This window comes from Vulpes lagopus, chromosome X (assembly GCF_018345385.1).
Source record: "Vulpes lagopus strain Blue_001 chromosome X, ASM1834538v1, whole genome shotgun sequence".
In the NCBI taxonomy this organism is placed as follows: domain Eukaryota; kingdom Metazoa; phylum Chordata; class Mammalia; order Carnivora; family Canidae; genus Vulpes; species Vulpes lagopus.
The window spans coordinates 41,489,460-41,506,016 of record NC_054848.1 but is presented as its reverse complement, the minus strand read 5'-3'; the positions used below and the strand labels follow the sequence as shown (position 1 = coordinate 41,506,016).

At 42.3% G+C, this 16,557-nt stretch overlaps 1 protein-coding gene and 1 pseudogene across 11 annotated transcripts in view; both read right to left on the bottom strand.

Annotated features, from left to right (window-relative positions):
- Positions 1–16,557, bottom strand: part of ZNF81 (zinc finger protein 81) — a 103,985-nt gene that overhangs the window by 26,348 nt on the left and 61,080 nt on the right. For 9 of the 11 annotated variants that reach the window (XM_041740886.1, XM_041740893.1, XM_041740897.1 and 6 more), the window contains 2 exons: positions 10,311–10,437; positions 623–718 (listed from right to left, as the gene is read on the bottom strand). In XM_041740886.1, the coding sequence (XP_041596820.1) occupies positions 623–718; positions 10,311–10,437 (223 nt within the window). Of the gene's footprint in view, positions 1–622; positions 719–10,310; positions 10,454–16,557 lie in introns of all 11 variants that reach the window. The other 2 variants (XM_041740892.1, XM_041740894.1) reach the window with 1 other exon arrangement.
- Positions 11,333–16,557, bottom strand: part of LOC121483021 — a 32,276-nt pseudogene continuing 27,051 nt past the window's right edge.

Genomic DNA, 16,557 nt, shown 5'->3' with positions numbered 1-16,557 from the left:
CAAAAATGCTAAGTGACAGTGATCCTAAGGTCAGAAGATAGGAGAGAGGCAGGGCAATAGGGGAGGTGAAGAGGAGTAAGGTATCTGAAAGCAGTACCTTCAAAGAGAAGAGGAAGTGAGGCTGGTTGTGGATGAGTTTATTGGTATCTTAGAGTTAAGAAGAAAATGAGGAGGAAGAAAGTGAAAAGGTCCTTGGAGGAACAGGAATGGGGCAATCAACTGGTTTTCAGAGAAGGTAAAACCATTAAAACCTGACAGTATATATTGTAAAAATCTAAGACTCTGAGGGTGGGGTTTAGGTAATGAAGCATAAAAATGTGATGGAAGGAAAGAACATTCAAAGAAACAAGATATATAGGGAGGAAGCCTGGCATATGATCCCGAGAGCAGGAATTGTAGCAATTCCCCAGGAGGAAAGCCAACCAAAAAAGACAGCTGATCACAGGAAATAAAGGGAAAGAGCAGTCGGGTACCTAAAAGGCCAATGTTCACTCTTCTTAAGCAGTTTCCAAAGTTTAAATCCTTCAAGAAGGTAGCAATAATAGCATTTTAAAGGCATAGGCCTTTTAGGAAAAGAAAAGTGTCTCCATGTCCCCCATCTGTCTGGGTTGTACTCACTCACCAGAACAGCTCTGATGTGGGGTTTTCCTCTCCAAAATCCACGGCTCCTCTCCTTGTTCCAACTTGAAGATGACTTCTGGTTTGGGAACTTCATACCCTGTTAATAGGACATGATAGAATTGGGACTGGCTAACTGCTTTCCACTTGTTTTTTTTTTTTTTTTTTTTTGAAGAAGTAACCACATTTCATTGGGAAAATGAGTAGTCATCACAGAGGTTAATGGACTGAAGGATATCAGGCTAATCAAAGGACACCACCAGCACACCCTTCAGATGGCTCAGATTACTCAGCAGCTCAGAATGGAAATACTCTCATGGAGGCTCTGTGTTAGTTTCCTAGGGTGGCGGTAACAAAATGCCAAAAACTGGGCGGCTCAAAACAGCAGAAAGTCAGTCTCCTGCTGGAGCCTTTCAAGTCTGAAATCAAAGTGTTAGTAGGGCTATGATTTCTCTGGCGGATATAAGGGAGAATCTCCCTTGAATCTTCTAGCTTGTTTGCTGGCAATTTTTAATGTTCTTTAGCTTCTAAACGCATCACTCCAGTCACATGGCCATCATATCCCTGTGTGTCTTCACATACTCTTCCCTCTATATGTGTCTATTTCTATGCCCAAATTTCTCTTTTTTATAATGACAGCAGTCATATTAGATTAGGGCCCACCCCAAGAGACTCATTTTAACTTGATTACCTCTATAAAGACATTATATCCAAATAAGGTCATATTCTGGGGGTACTGGGGGTTCAGATTTCCATATATTTTTTCCAGGGGGACACAACTCAACCCATAAAAATCTGCCCTCTAAGCCACCTGGGTGGCTCAATGGTTGAGGGTCTGCCTTCAGCTCAGGTGGTGATCCCGGGATCCTGGGATTGAGTCCTGCAACAGGCTCCCTGCAGGGAACCTGCTTCTCCTGCTGCCTCTCTATGTCTCTCATGAATAAATAAATAAAATCTTAGAAAAAAATCTGCGCTCTGATCCTCCCCACCAAATTCATGTCCTTCTCATGTGCAAAATACACTAACCCCATCCCAATATCCCCCAAAGTCTTCATCATTCTAGCATCAAGTCTGAAGTTCAAAATCTATCTAAACACCAACTCAAAGTCTCAAATCTTATCATCTAAATTACCCAAATTCATTATGGGTGTGATATGAGTGTGAGTCATCTTGGGGCAGCTTTTCTCCACACAAACCTGTGAAAGCAGACAAGTTATTTGCTTCCAAAACACAATGGTAAGAGGCATAAACTAGACATTCCCACTTCAAAAGGGAGAAATTGAATGAAAAAAGGGATCATATCTGCCCTACAACCCAGCAATTGCACCGCTAGGGATTTACCCCAAAGATACAGATGCAGTGAAACGCCGGGACACCTGCACCCCGATGTTTATAGCAGCAATGTCCACAATAGCCAAACTGTGGAAGAAGCCTTGGTGTCCATCGAAAGATGAATGGATAAAGAAGATGTGGTCTATGTATACAATGGAATATCACTCAGCCATTAGACACGACGAATACCCACCATTTGCTTTGACGTGGATGGAACTGGAGGGTATTATGCTGAGTGAAATAAGTCAGAGAAAGACAAACATTATATGGTCTCATTCATTTGGAGAATATAAAAAATAGTGAAAGGGAATAAAGGGAAAAGGAGAAAAAATGAGTGGGAAATATCAGAGAGTAGACATGAGAGACTCCTAACTCTGGGAAACGAACAAGGGGTGGTGAAAAGGGAGGTGGGCGAGGGGTGGGGGTGATTGGGTGATGGGCACTGAGCGGGGCACTTGATGGGATGAGCACTGGGTGTCATGCTATATGAAAAAAAAAAACCTCTACATTTTCCTTCAAAAAAAAAAAAAAAGGATCATAGATCACAAGAAAGTCCAAACCTAGCAAGGTAAATTCCATAAAATTTTAAGGCTTGAGAGTGATTCTTTTAAAAAAAAATTAAATTCAATTAATTAACATATAACGTATTATTAGTTTCAGAGATAGAGGTCAGTGAATCATCAGTCTTTTTTTTCAGACTTTATTTACTTATTCATAGGAGACACACAAAGGGAGAAGCAGAGACACAGGCAGAAGAAGGCTCCCTGCAAGGAAGCCTGATGCAGGACTCGATCCCAGGACCGCAGGATCACACCCTGAGCCGAAGGCAGATGCTCAACCACTGAGCCACCTAAGTGTCCCTGTGATTCATCAGTCTTATATAACACCCAGTGCTCCTTACATCAAGTGCCTTCCTTAATGCCCATCACCCAGTTATCCCATCCCCCCTACTCACCTCCCCTCCAGCAACCCTCAGTTTGTTTCCTGTGATTAAGAATCTCTTATGGTTTGTCTTCCTCTCTGATTTTGTCTTGTTTTATTTTTCCCTCTCTTCTCCTAATTCTTATTGGCTTGATGTTCTGTCCTCCAAAAGCCTACCAGTGGTGACCCCCACCCTATTGACCCAGGGCCAGGAGTGGCACCATTCACTACCTCCTCTACTGGTCCACTAGCAAAATATTTGCTTCCTGTTCCTGTGACCTTACACTCTGCTGTTCTCTTAGTTCCAAAGGGAGGAATGTTTCCGCCAGGAGATACAGCAGTGATTCCACTGAACTGGAAGTTAAGTCTGCCACCCGGATGCTTTGGGCTCCTCATGTCTCTGAATCAAAAGCCAAATCCATAGAATGTTCAACACTGGGATCCCTGGGTGGCGCAACGGTTTGGCGCCTGCCTTTGGCCCAGGGCGCGATCCTGGAGACCCGGGATCGAATCCCACATCAGGCTCCCGGTGCATGGAGCCTGCTTCTTCCTCAGCCTGTGTCTCTGCCTCTCTCTCTCTCTCTCTGTGACTATCATAAAAAAAAAAAATGTTCAACACTGAGTAAATGATGATGTATCAATGTAAGTTTGTTAATTGCAATAAATGTACCCCTCTGGTGGGGGATGTTGTTAATGGGGAAAAAAAAGGCAAAGAAAGGAGTTACTGTGCTGACTACTGGGGTGACTGATCCTGACGACTCAGGGGAAATCCGACTGCTACCCCACAATGGAAATAAGGAAGTCTGGAATACATGAAATCCCTACTTGTGCCCTGTGACTAAAGTCAATAGGACCTATAACAATCCAATTCAAGCAGGACTACTAGTGGCCCAGATCCTTTAAGAATGAAGTTTTGGGGGGTGCCTGGGTAGCTTTGCCAGTTAAGCATCTGTTTTCGGCTCAGGTCATGATCCCAGGGTCCTGGGATCAAGCCCCGTGTCGGGCTCTCTGTTCAGAGGGGAGTCTGCTTCTTCATCTCCCTCTGCCCCTCCTGCTCTCTTGCATGCACACATGTGCTCTCTTTCTCAAATAAAAAATAAAATCTTAAAAAAAAGAATGAAGTAGGTAAAGAACCACAGTCTTTTGAGGTGTTTGCTGTGGGCAAAGGGAACAAGAAATGGTTAGTGAAAGAAGGAATTCTACCTTAAGACAGCAACACAGACACCTTGTCTCAGTTTGCAGTCTACTGGCCTGCTCTGCAGATTTCACATTCAGGATTACAACATCAACTCACTTGAATTTCCAGCCTGTAGGCCTGCCCTATAAATCTCAGACTTGTTGGTCCCTACAATCAGGCGAGCCAGTTCCTTAAAATAAATCTCTTCCTCGGACTCTGTATTTGTATTCATCTTCTCTGTCTCTCTCTACATATGTGTGTATGTATATGTGTGTGTATGTGTGTATACACTCTGTATATGTATATACCCATATCTCATGGGTTCCATTTCTCTGGAGAACCATAATACAGTTTTGAAGAATAGTACTAGAGGAATAGAATACTGAGTTTTTTGAATGGGTTATGGGGTTTCTAGAATTGGCTCTCTACTCTGATTAGATTTGAAGGCACTAATGACTCTATTTCCCATAAGTAATGAGGGCCCAGATAGACCATGGAGTGATGTGGCAAAAGAGATGTGTAAAATATCACCACATTGATATTCCTAATCAAATTCTTGTGAGAGGCATGGTTCTGGGTGACCTTGTATTTGACACCTTAGAAATTTTTGTCAAACTTACAAGCATAATAAGATTGCCAGGTTGTTCTTTTTTTTTTTTTTTTGCCAGGTTGTTCTTAATCATGCTGGACAAAGGGGTTGGGGTGGTGAGAGGATATGATTTCCCAGCTCAAGCACTGCATAAACAACCTGAAAATTTCTACATCTGTCCTGAAAGAAACCCCTAACTTCTGTAGCTACAGAACTGATACTGCTGAAAAGCAAATCTAGAGTCTCATTCTGTGGGTGGCTACATTACAACATAAGTTGAATTCCCAACCTTACAAGGTGTCTGCTATTAAGGTAAGGGAATTGACTGAAAAGGAATGGGATCCAGAAAATTGGAATGGACACATATGAGGACACTGAATTTCTAAATTCTGATGAGCCTTCTTCATGAGTAGAAGCAGCCCTCCTACCCCATCTGAGAAGATTAACCCTACCTTGCCCAAGGACCCCTCAGTGGCCTTCTCTGAGGTACCTGCCTTGCAAGGTACTGCTGATTTCTCTCACGACCTACCCCTACTACCCTTATTTGCTTCTAGACCTAGAACTAGACTCGAGTTCCATCAGGGTACAAAGGGTGAGGTATAGTGTAATCCATGAGGAAGTGCAAAAGAACTGCACTATTTGTCTAATTTATCCAGACAGCTGGGAAATCTGGGTGAAAATGGATATTTAAGAGTGTGGGATCATGGAAAGAACATAAAGTTGGATCAGGCCAAATGTGTTGTTATGTTTGCACTAAGGAGATTCTGAACTTAATGTTGCTGCTTGAGGGGTTCGACAGGGCTTGAACATTCTGTTTGATTGGCTGAAACATGGATCAAAACGTGGCCTGTATGAAATGCAATTGAAATGTAGAAGTGCTTTGGAAAAACTCTCTATACTATAGAGGAAGGCATCCAAAGGCTTGGGGAAATTGGTGCATTAGAGTGGATTTATCATGTAAGACATGCTCTCCCACCCTGGGAGGGTCCAGAAGCCACGCCTGTCACCATAACTGGGACACAAGAATTTGTGTGTGTGTGTGTGGCTCAGTATCTTGAAGAGCTCTTTGACTGCTCTTCTCTGGAGGACACAAATTATAACTGGAACTGCTGCCACTGAATTGGGAAACCCCAATGCAATACGAGTAATTGGATACTGGGGTGACAAGGGCCAAATGGAGGCAGTGAATTGCTAAATGAAAGGTGGACATGGTAACTATAACGGACAGCATTGTCAAAGCAGTGATCAGAATAATCTGACTTGCAGAGACCCATGGTGTTGGCCAGTTGATCATGATGTCCCCTAGAAAAGAAATAGATGAACAGTCTATTACATTCTTACTTGATGTGCAAAAAAAGAGTTCTAGATCAAGTGACCAGAAGTGTAATTTGAAACATAAAAACAGAGTCTCAGCTCCTCAATCAATATTCAGACTTCTGTCAGTTTACAGATCCAAAGTCTTTTGAATGAAGGGGAGCCCAGATCCCTTGAGGAAGGATCCCACTACACTGTCAAAATGTAGACTACTAAACTTTCTCTTCCCTAAAGGAATTTACAGCCCTTTGTCAGGTTGCAGGGAGGGAGAAGACATAATGAGGCTTTTCAGAGATTATTGGATACCAGTTCTGAATTGACATGAATTCCAGGAGACCCAAGATGTCACCGTGGCCCACCAGACAGCAGAGGGGCTTATGAGAGAGAAGCGATCAACTGAGTTTCAGCTCAGCTCTATCTCACAATGGAGGACAGGGGACACCCAGCAGGCCCCCCAATCCATCCTGCAGTTGTCTTCCTGGTTCAGCAATGCAAAATTAGAACACAGATACTCAGAAATTGGCAGAATCCCCATACTGGTTCCCTGAACTACAGGGTGAGGGCTATTAAGGTGATAAGGGCCAACTGAAAGCCGCTAGAACTACCTCTACTAGGAAAATTGTAAAGCAAAAGCAGTACTGCATTCCTGTAAGAACTGCAGAGATTGGAGCCACCATCAAGAACCTGAAGGATGCAGGGGTAGTGAGTGCCACCATATCCCTATTCCACTTGCCTCTTTGGCCTGTGCAGAGGACAAACAGATCTTGGAGAATGATTGTGGCTTGTCAAAAGCTTAACCAGGTGGTAACTTCAGCAGCAGCTGCCGTACCTGATTCAGGTTCAATGCTTAAACAAATTAACACACCTTGGGACCTGCTGAATAGTTACTGATTTGGCAAATGTGTGGGGGTTTGTTTTGCCATAACTGTTAGTAAAGACTACTAGAAACATTTTGCTTTCATTTGGCAAGGCCAACTATATATGTGTGTGTGTGTGTGTGTGTGTATACACACACACACACACACACACACACACACACACACACACACACACACACCTTCACTGTCCTACCTCAGAGGTATTTCAGCCCTCTAGCCCTATGTCATAATTTAGTCTGCAGGGATCCTGACTGACTTTTTCTTACACAAGGTATCACATTGGTCCATTACACTGATGACACTATGCTGACAGAACCTGATGAATGAGAAGTAGTAACCACTCTTAACTTATTTATTGGTAAGGTATTTGTATGTCAGAGGGTAGGAAATAAATCTGACAAAAATGTAGGGGCCATCCACCTCAGGGCAATTTCTAGAGGTAGAGCGGTAGGGACCCACTGGACTGCTCATTTATTCATGAGAAACACAGAGAGAGAGAGAGGCAGAGACATATAGGCAGAGGGAGAAGCAGGCTCCCTGAGAGGAGCCTGATGTGGGACTCAATCCCAGGACCCCAGGATCACGACCTGAGCCAAAGGCAGACACTCAACCACTGAGCCACCCAGATGCCCCTAGAAATTTCTAAGTGAAGAATAAGTTTTTGCCTCTGGCTTTTCCTACAAGTAAAAAGAGGGACAATGCCTACTGGGCCTCTATGGACTTCAGAGGCAGTAATATTACTCATTTGAGTGTGTCACTCTGGCTCACTTACCAGGTGATCCAAAAAAACTGCTAGTTTTTTTTTTTAAAGATTTTATCTATTGATTCATGAGAGACAGAGAGAGAGGCAGAGACATAGGCAGATGGAGAAGCAGGCTCCCTGTGGGGAGGAGCCCAATGAGGGACTCGATCTCAGGATCCCGCGATCACGACCTGGGCCAAAGGTAGATGCTCAACCACTGAGTCACCCAGGCACACACAAACTGAGCAGAGCCCAGAACAAAAGGCTCTGCAACAGGTCCCAGACTGTCATATAAGCTTCTCTGCCACTTGGGCCCTATGATTGGGCAGATCCAGGGGTACTTGAAGTGTCAGTGGCAGGTAGGAAGGGAGCTTTTGGCAGGCCCTTATATGTGAACCACAGAGCAAATCTTAGGATTTTTGAACAAAGCCCTGCTACCTTCTGAGGATAACTGCTCTCCTGTCGAAAACCAGCTTCTGGCTTGCTACTGGGTCTCAGTTTACTTGCTCATTGAATTTAAGCATATTAGTCAGTGGAAGAAAGGAAACTTACAAGGACTCCTTTAGTAATGGTTAGTGAGCATGGAAGAGTCCAGTGCTGAATCCTCATAGTGGTGGGACACAGGAAATATGGCAAGAGGTAGAGACTCCCTGGTGCCACTCACAGGGGACCCACATCTTCTGATCAAGCCCCAGCCTGCAGATGGTGTGGTCAGTAGCAGCCCCTGGAGCACTGAGCCTGAATCTCCCTGGAGTTGTGTTGCTTGGGCATGCAGCCCAGGGTGAGTGGCAAAGTCCTTCTAAGGCTAACTAATGGCACAACTGCAACTCTTCACAAGTACCGGAAGGGAAAGCTGACACGCACTTTGAAGAGAGAATTCAAGAGAGCATGAAGCTGTGATCTCAGATTAGATGCAGCAACTCCATCCCCTTAACCCTGGGTGGTGGCTCTGCCCCTTCGGGCCTGGAAGCAAGTCGGTGGCTTGCCCTCTGGAACTGAGGATTTATTGGTAAGTCAGGATGGGCTGTCACATCCCATTTTCCCAGCCTGTGCCCTCTGGGCCTGCGGTGGCAGCAGCAGCACTGTTGGCCTCAGAACCATCCCTGGAGTCAATCATTCATCCCTCTTCTGAAGGCTGATGTGTGTGCACAAACACTTTTCCCAGCCTATCTTCTACCTGTAGAATCCCAGATGTCTTCCAGCCCCCTCATTTTTTCCTGTCTTCTTCAGTCTAAGCTGGCAGCATTTCTAATGACATGGTTGATGGTATCCACAAGTGATACATCTGATCTCTTTAGCAATTAGTTGCCCATATCTTTGGGGTTCTTTTCAGAGTCCATCTCATTTTTTGCAATATGGATAGGCTGAGCATTTTCCAAATCTTCAAGTTTTGGTTCTCTCTCTCTTTTTACTAATAATTCCTCTCCAATGTTCCTCTTTCCTCCTACATTTTACTGTCAGCAGCACAGGAAAGCACAGGTCATGCCTTTAACATTTTGCTGAGAAATTTCTGCAGCTAAATATCCAAGTTTAGGGATGCCCGGGTGGCTCAGTGGTTGAGTGTCTGCCTTTGGCTTAGGTCCTGATTGCGGGGTCCTGGGATTGAGTCCTGCATTGGGCTCCCCGAAGGGAGCCTGCTTTTCCCTGTCTCGGTCTCTACGTCTCTCTGTCTCTCATGAATAAAAAAAATAAAATCTTTTAAAAAATAAATATCCAAGCTTATCACTTATAATTTCTACTTTCCACCCAACAGGACACAATTCAGTCAAGTTCTCTCCCATTTTGTAATAAGGATCTCCTTTCCTCCAGCTTCCAGTAACATGCTCTTCACTCCATCTGAGACCTCACCAAAAGCCCCTTTAATGTTCATTATTTCTAGCAGTGATTTTTTTTCAAGGCAGTCTAGGCTTTTTTTTTTTTTTTAATTTTTATTTATTTATGATAGTCACAGAGAGAGAGAGAGAGAGGCAGAGACACAGGCAGAGGGAGAAGCAGGCTCCATGCACCGGGAGCCCGACGTGGGATTCGATCCTGGGTCTCCAGGATCGCGCCCCGGGCCAAAGGCAGGCGCCAAACCGCTGCGCCACCCAGGGATCCCAGTCTAGGCTTTTTCAATCAAGTACCTAAAACCTTTCTAGCCTCTACCTATTATCCAATCCCAAAGCCACCTCCATTTCTTTCTCAGTATTTGTTATGGCAGCTTCCCACTTCCCAAGTGCAAAAATCTGTATTAGTTTCCTAGGGTTGCTATAACAAAGTAGCACAAGCAAGATGGCTCGAAATAACAGAAATTTACTGTCTCACAGTTCTGGAAGCCAGAAGTCCAAAATCAAGGTGTCAGTGGGCCATGCTCTTTTTGAAGAAGAACCTTCAAAATAGGAAGGAACTGTCCCATGCTTCTCTCTGACCTCCTGGTGGCCCCAGGCATCTCTTGGCTTATAGATGCATCACTCCAGTGACACGGTATCTTCTTCTCCTTATGTGTCTTCACATTGTCTTTCCTCTGTGTATGTCCATCTCTGTGTCTAGATTTCTCTTATTTTAAGTACACCAGTCATACTGGGTTAGGACCCACCCTAAAGACCTCGTTTAAGCTTGATTACTTCTGTAAAGACCCTAATTCAAAAAAGATCACATCCTAAGGTACTGGAGGTTAGGACTTCCAACATTATTTTACATTCAGGATACAATTTTACCTGTAATGTGCTCCTTGTAGATTCTTAGGAGGGCTATGCTTACCCACTGAGAGCAGGTGGCTGTAGTTCTCCAGCATCACATCCTGGTACAGGCGTCTCTGAGTAGAGTCCAGTTGCTGCCACTCCTCTCTGCTGAAGTCCACAGTCACATCCTCGAATGACACTGAGAGCTGTAACAATACAATCCTGTTCAAGGTGACATGGTCAGCACTGGGGATAGGGAGAGGATCAGTAAGAAATTATTTTTAATGATTTTCTGCCAGAACATGCTTATACCATATGCCTATGAAATACCTAGGTATAGGCAATGTGTAGCTACAAATATCTCATCGTACGTTTTTGCCATTCATTGTATACATTGAGTCAGTCTTTCTTTTTAAAAATAATAATTTTGTACAAGATTTGACCTTGATCCTATTTTGCTGTTCATTTTATTTTTATTTATTTTTTTAAGTTTTTTTCTTAATATCTTATTTATTTGACAGAGAGAGAGAGTGCAGAAGCAGCGGAGCAGCAGGTAGAGGGAGGGAGGAGAAGCAGGTTCCATCTGCCTGTATTCTGCCCCCGCAGGGAGCCGGATGCTGGGCTTGATCCCAGGACCCTGGGTTCATGGCCCTGGCCAAAGGCAGATGCTTAAGTGACTGAGCCATCCAGGTGCTCCTTGTTGTTCATTTAAATAGGAAGTTTGTATTCTAGAACTTTCATTTATTTTTATTTTTACTTTACAGCCATTTATTGTGCTCTAATGAAGGAGAAAAAAAAGTGCTAGTGTTACAAATGCCACTGTCACATCCACAAATGCCAGTCATTGCAAACCAAACCATGTGTGTCTATAGGGTATCTGAGCATGCAGTTTGCTTTCTCTGCAGGAATGGGGTGGGGGCAGGCTGAGCCTGGGCTCTGAGGGTTTTGCTTAGGGGGAACTTCCTGTCCTGGGTACCCACCTGTGAGGGAGTCAGGGGACAGGTAGGGGTAGTTTTGCTCAGTGAGTCCTTTGGGTGCTGCTGGGAACACCTGGCTGGATGTTGGACTCTGAAGAATTCTGAGGAGGAGGGCCCCTTAGTATTAACCCTGTAGGGAGGTGCCAGGGGGCCTCCCAGTGATAACCCTGTAGGCAGGTGCCAGGGGGCTGGAGGATGCCATGCAGGGGGAGGGGGTTGGTGGGGCCTGCTCAGCCCTGCTGAGAGCAGCAGCCAGCCTCCCTGGAGGAAAGACAGAGTAGGGGGCCCAGGGCCCAGGGCCCCAGGCAGAATTGTAGTAGTTGGTGGGTGGTGGTTGTGGGCAGGCTCACCCAGGTCTAAGTATTCAGGTGTCAGGCAGTCATAGGGGTCATAGACCTGGCACAGCAGCCTATATGCTGTCATGCCCTGCTGCGAGGCCCCCTTGTTGCTGCCCATCTGCAGACTGGTGTTGAGTATGTCACAATGCTCCATGCCTAACCCTGACTTGGAAGATTGTCACTTGGTCCCAAGTACAGTCAGGCTGGCCTGGCTGGCTCCCTTGCTGGTGATGGCGGCCTAGTCCAGAGGCTGGTGTTGGCCCAGCCTGGGGTCACAAAGGTAGTGCTGGGTGCCATAGGCCATTGTTCCCTGCTGGCTAGCAAACTTGTTGGTGCCCATCTGTAGCCCAATGATGCTCTGTCCTTCTCTTAGCTTCCCTAGTTCAAATTTTAGTTCCTGCTCCTCTGCATACTTGACCCCTATGTTTACCTTATTCCCCTTCATCTTGGCCATGCTAGCCAGGGCTGTCAGGATGAACTGCACTTGGGTGTGGCTGGTGTTCTCAAACAGGTCACTGGACTCAAAAATGTCATGGGGCTTCACCCTATACTTGGTGATGCCTTGATGAAGTTGCCGATGTTTTCCAGCTGATGCCCATTTTGGGTCGACTCACTGACCTTCTTCATGGGGCCTGGCTTGGAGCTTACTGATGCATTTGCAAAGAATGATGCCATCTTTGAGGCTATCCATCAAGTTGTTGCTGATGCGGTGCCCTGTCACCTCCTCAATGCACTCTCGAATCTCCTGCTCACACTGGTGGTCATACTTCTGGGGCCAGCTTGTTCTTGGCCTCAACAGACAACCTATAGGCAGGGCCCTGGTTGAAGTGAGCAGAGGACATGCTGGCTGGTGGTAGGCAGCAGTGACGGGGGTGCGGAGGACCAAGGCAGCAGCTAAGACTCCATCTGTCTGTGTTCTATAACTTCTAGAAGGAAGCATGCATACTTTTTTTCTTTTAACTTTACATAGCTCCCTCTACTGTTGCTTTAATTAATTCTTTAAAAATATGGCATTTTCTCTTGATGCTTTTTTATTGCTTATTTCTAATTTAATCCTATAGTGGTCAGAAAATATGCTCTGTATGATTTTAACATATGGTCTATCTAGGAGAATGTTTCATGTGTCCCTAGAAAAGAACTATATTCAACTGTGGATGGCTGTAGTATTCTATAATATATAAATCAAAGCAGCTGAGTGTTGCTGAAATTTTCTATCACCATACTCATTTGTCTTCTATTTCTTCAATTATTTGTCAACTTTTTGGTAAAAACAGGCAAGGAAATGTTAAGGTTTACATGGCTATGCAAAGGACCTAAACTGAAAATAATCAACATAGAAAGAGAGAGAAAGGTATCAAGAGAAATAAAAGAGGCTCAAGAGGAAAAGCAATCAGACTGACCCTGAACTGATTCAAATGCTGGAATCAGCAGTAAAGGATTTTAAACCAGTTACCTATAAGTATGCTCAAGAACATAAAGAAAAATATGTTCACAGTGAAAGAATAATAGGATAGTTCAACTGAGAAGAACTATAAAAATAACCAATTAGAATACTATAAACAATTATGTGTGAACAAATTGGACAACCTAGAAGAAATGGATAAATTCCTAGAAACACACAACCTACCAAGCCTGAATCATGAAGAAATAGAAAATCTAAACAGACCAAATACTAATAAGGAGACTGAATCAGTAATCAAAAACCTCCCAACAAAGAAAAGTCCAGGACCAAACAGCTTCACCAATGAATTCTACCAAACATTTGAAGAATACAAATCCTTCTCAAAATCTTCCAAAAAACAGAAGAGTAGGAAACACTTCGAAATTCATCTAATGAGGCCAAAATTATCCTGATACCAAAATTAGAGAAGGATACCACAAGAAAAGAAAATTACAGGTCAATATCCCTGATGAATACAGATGCAAAAATCCTCAACAAAATATTACCAAAATGAATTCAACAATACGTTAAAAGAACCATACAAAATGAACAAGTGGGATTTATTCCAGTGATACAAGGATGGTTCAACATCTGCAAATCAATCAATGTGACACACTACATTAACAAAATAAAGGATAAAAATTGTATGATCATCTCAATAGATGTAGAAAAAACATTTAATGAAGTTCAACATCCATTTATGATAAAAACTCAATAAAGCAGGTATAGGGAAAAGATATCTCAACACAGTAAAAACCATATATGACAAGCCCACCGCTAACAACATAATCAACAGTGGAAAACTGAAAGCTTTTCTAAGATCAAAAACAAGACAAAGATGTCCACTCTTGCCACTTTTATTCAACAGAGTACTGAAAGTCCTAGCCAGAGCAATTAGGCAAGAAAAAGAAATAAAAGGCATCTGAATCAAAAAAGAAGAAAAACTGTCACTATGTGCAGATGACATCATATTACATATAGAAAACCCTAAAGACTCCACTAAAAAGCATGTTAGAACTAAAAAATGAATTCAATAAAGTTGCAGGACATAAAAATCAATATATAAAAACCTGTTGTATTTCTATACACTAATAATGAATTACCAGAAAAAGAAATTAAGAAAACAATTCCATTTATAATTGCACTAAGAAAAGTACCTAGGTTAAAAAAAAAGAAAAAGAAAAAAGAATAAAATGCCTAGGAATAAATTACCCAAGGAGATAAAAGAACTATATATTGAAAATTATAAAACATTGATGAAGAAAACTAAGAAAGACAAGAAAATAGATATTCTGGCTCATGGATAGGAAGAATTAATATTGTTAAAATGTCCATATTACCAAAACCAAACCACAGACTCACTGCAATCCCTATCAAAATTCCAATGGCATTTTTCATAGAAACAGAACAAACCTAAAACATTTAGGAATCACAAAAGACCCTAAGTAGCCAAAGCAATCTTCAGAAAGAACAAAGCTGGAGGTATCATAACCTAGATTTCAAACTATTACAAAGCTATGATAATTAAAACAGTATGTTATTAGGATAAAAACAGATGCATAGCTCAACAGAACAGAAGAGAGAGCCCAGATATAAAACGACCCATATGGTCAATTAATTTACAACAAAAGAGACAAAAAATATACAATGGAGAAAGGAAAATCTCTCTCCTTTTTTGAAGATTTTATTTATTTATTCTTGAGAGACACAGAAAGAGAGAGAGAGAGGCAGAGACATAGGCAGAGGGAAAGCAGACTCTGAGGGAAGCCTGATGTGGAACTCGATCCCAGGACCCCGGGATCACGACCTGAGCCAAAGGCAGAGGCTCAACCACTGAGTCACCCATGCATCCTGAAAATCTCTTTAATAAATGGTGTTGGGAAGAGTGGACAGCTATATGCAAAACATGAAACTGGATCACCTTCTTATACCATACACAAAAATCAATTCAAAATGGAGTAAAGACTTAAATGTGAGACCTGAAACCATAAAACTCCTAGAAGAAAACATAGGCAGTAATCTCTTTGATATCAGTCTTAGCAACATTTTTGTAGTTATGTCTCCTCAGGCAAGGGAAACAAAAGCAAAGATAAACTATTGGGACTACACCAAAATAAGCTTTTGCACAGCAAAGAAAACCATCAACAAAACAAAAAGGCAGCCTAGTGAATGGGAGAAGATATTTGCAAATGATATATCTGATAAGGGGTTAATATCCAAAACATATGAAGAACTTAAACACCAAAAGAACACCCCCAAATAATCTTATTTAACAATAGGTAGAACACCCAAATACAAATTTTTCCAAAAAAGATATACATGAAAAGATGCTCAACATCACTGATAAGCAGGGAAATGCAAATCAAAACCAGTGAGATATCACCTTATACTTGTCAGAATAGCTAGAATCAAAAAGAAATAATAAGTGTTGGTGAGGATGTGGAGAAATAGGAACCCTTGTATACTGTTAGTGGGAATAGAAATTGGTGTAGCCACTGTGGAAAACAGTGTGGAGGTTCCTCAAAAATTTAAAAATAAAATATCATATGATTCAGCAATTCTGCTATTGAGTATTTACCCAAAGAAAATGAAAACGCTAATTTGAAGATACATGTACCCCTATGTTTACTGCAGCATTACTTACAATAGCCAAGATATGGAAGCAATCTAAGTGTCCATTGATAGATAAATGGATAAAGAAGATGTGGGATATATAAAATGAAATATTATTTAGCCATAATAAATAATGAGATATTGTCATTTGTGACAACATGGATGAACCTAGAGAGTATTATGCTATGTAAAATAAGTCAGATAGAGAAGACAAATACCATATGATTTCACTTACATGTGGAATCTAAAAAACAAAACAAATGAACAAAGAAATGAAAAGACAAGCTCTTGGGATCCCTGGGTGGCGCAGCGGTTTGGCGCCTGCCTTTGGCCCAGGGCGCGATCCTGGAGACCCGGGATCGAGTCCCACATCGGGCTCCCGGTGCATGGAGCCTGCTTCTCCCTCCGCCTGTGTCTCTGCCTCTCTCTTTCTCTCTGTATGACTATCATAAATAAATAAAAATTTTAAAAAAAATTAAAAAAAAAAAAAGACAAGCTCTTAAATACAGAGAACAAACTGGTGCTTGTTCCCTACCAGAGGGGAGGTGAGAGGGGACAGGTGAAACAGATAAAGAGGATTAAGAGATATAAATTTACAGTTATAAAATAAATAAATCATGAGATGAAAAGTACAGCATAGGAAATATAGTCCATGATACTGTAATAACGTATGGTGACTACATTTATTGTACTGAGAGCTAATATATAGAATTGTTGAATCAAGATGGTGCACACCTGAAACTAAGATGACATTTTACGTTAGATATATTTTAATCAAAAAAAGGAAAAAAAACCCTAAAACTAAAAGTGCCCTATAAGAAAACATAAGGGAATATCTTTGCAACACTGGGTCAAGCAAGAATTCTTGACATAGGACAAAAAACAAATGTAAAAGAAAATTTTGATAAACGGGACTTTACCAAAATTAAAACTTCTGCTCATCAAAAGATGCCATTA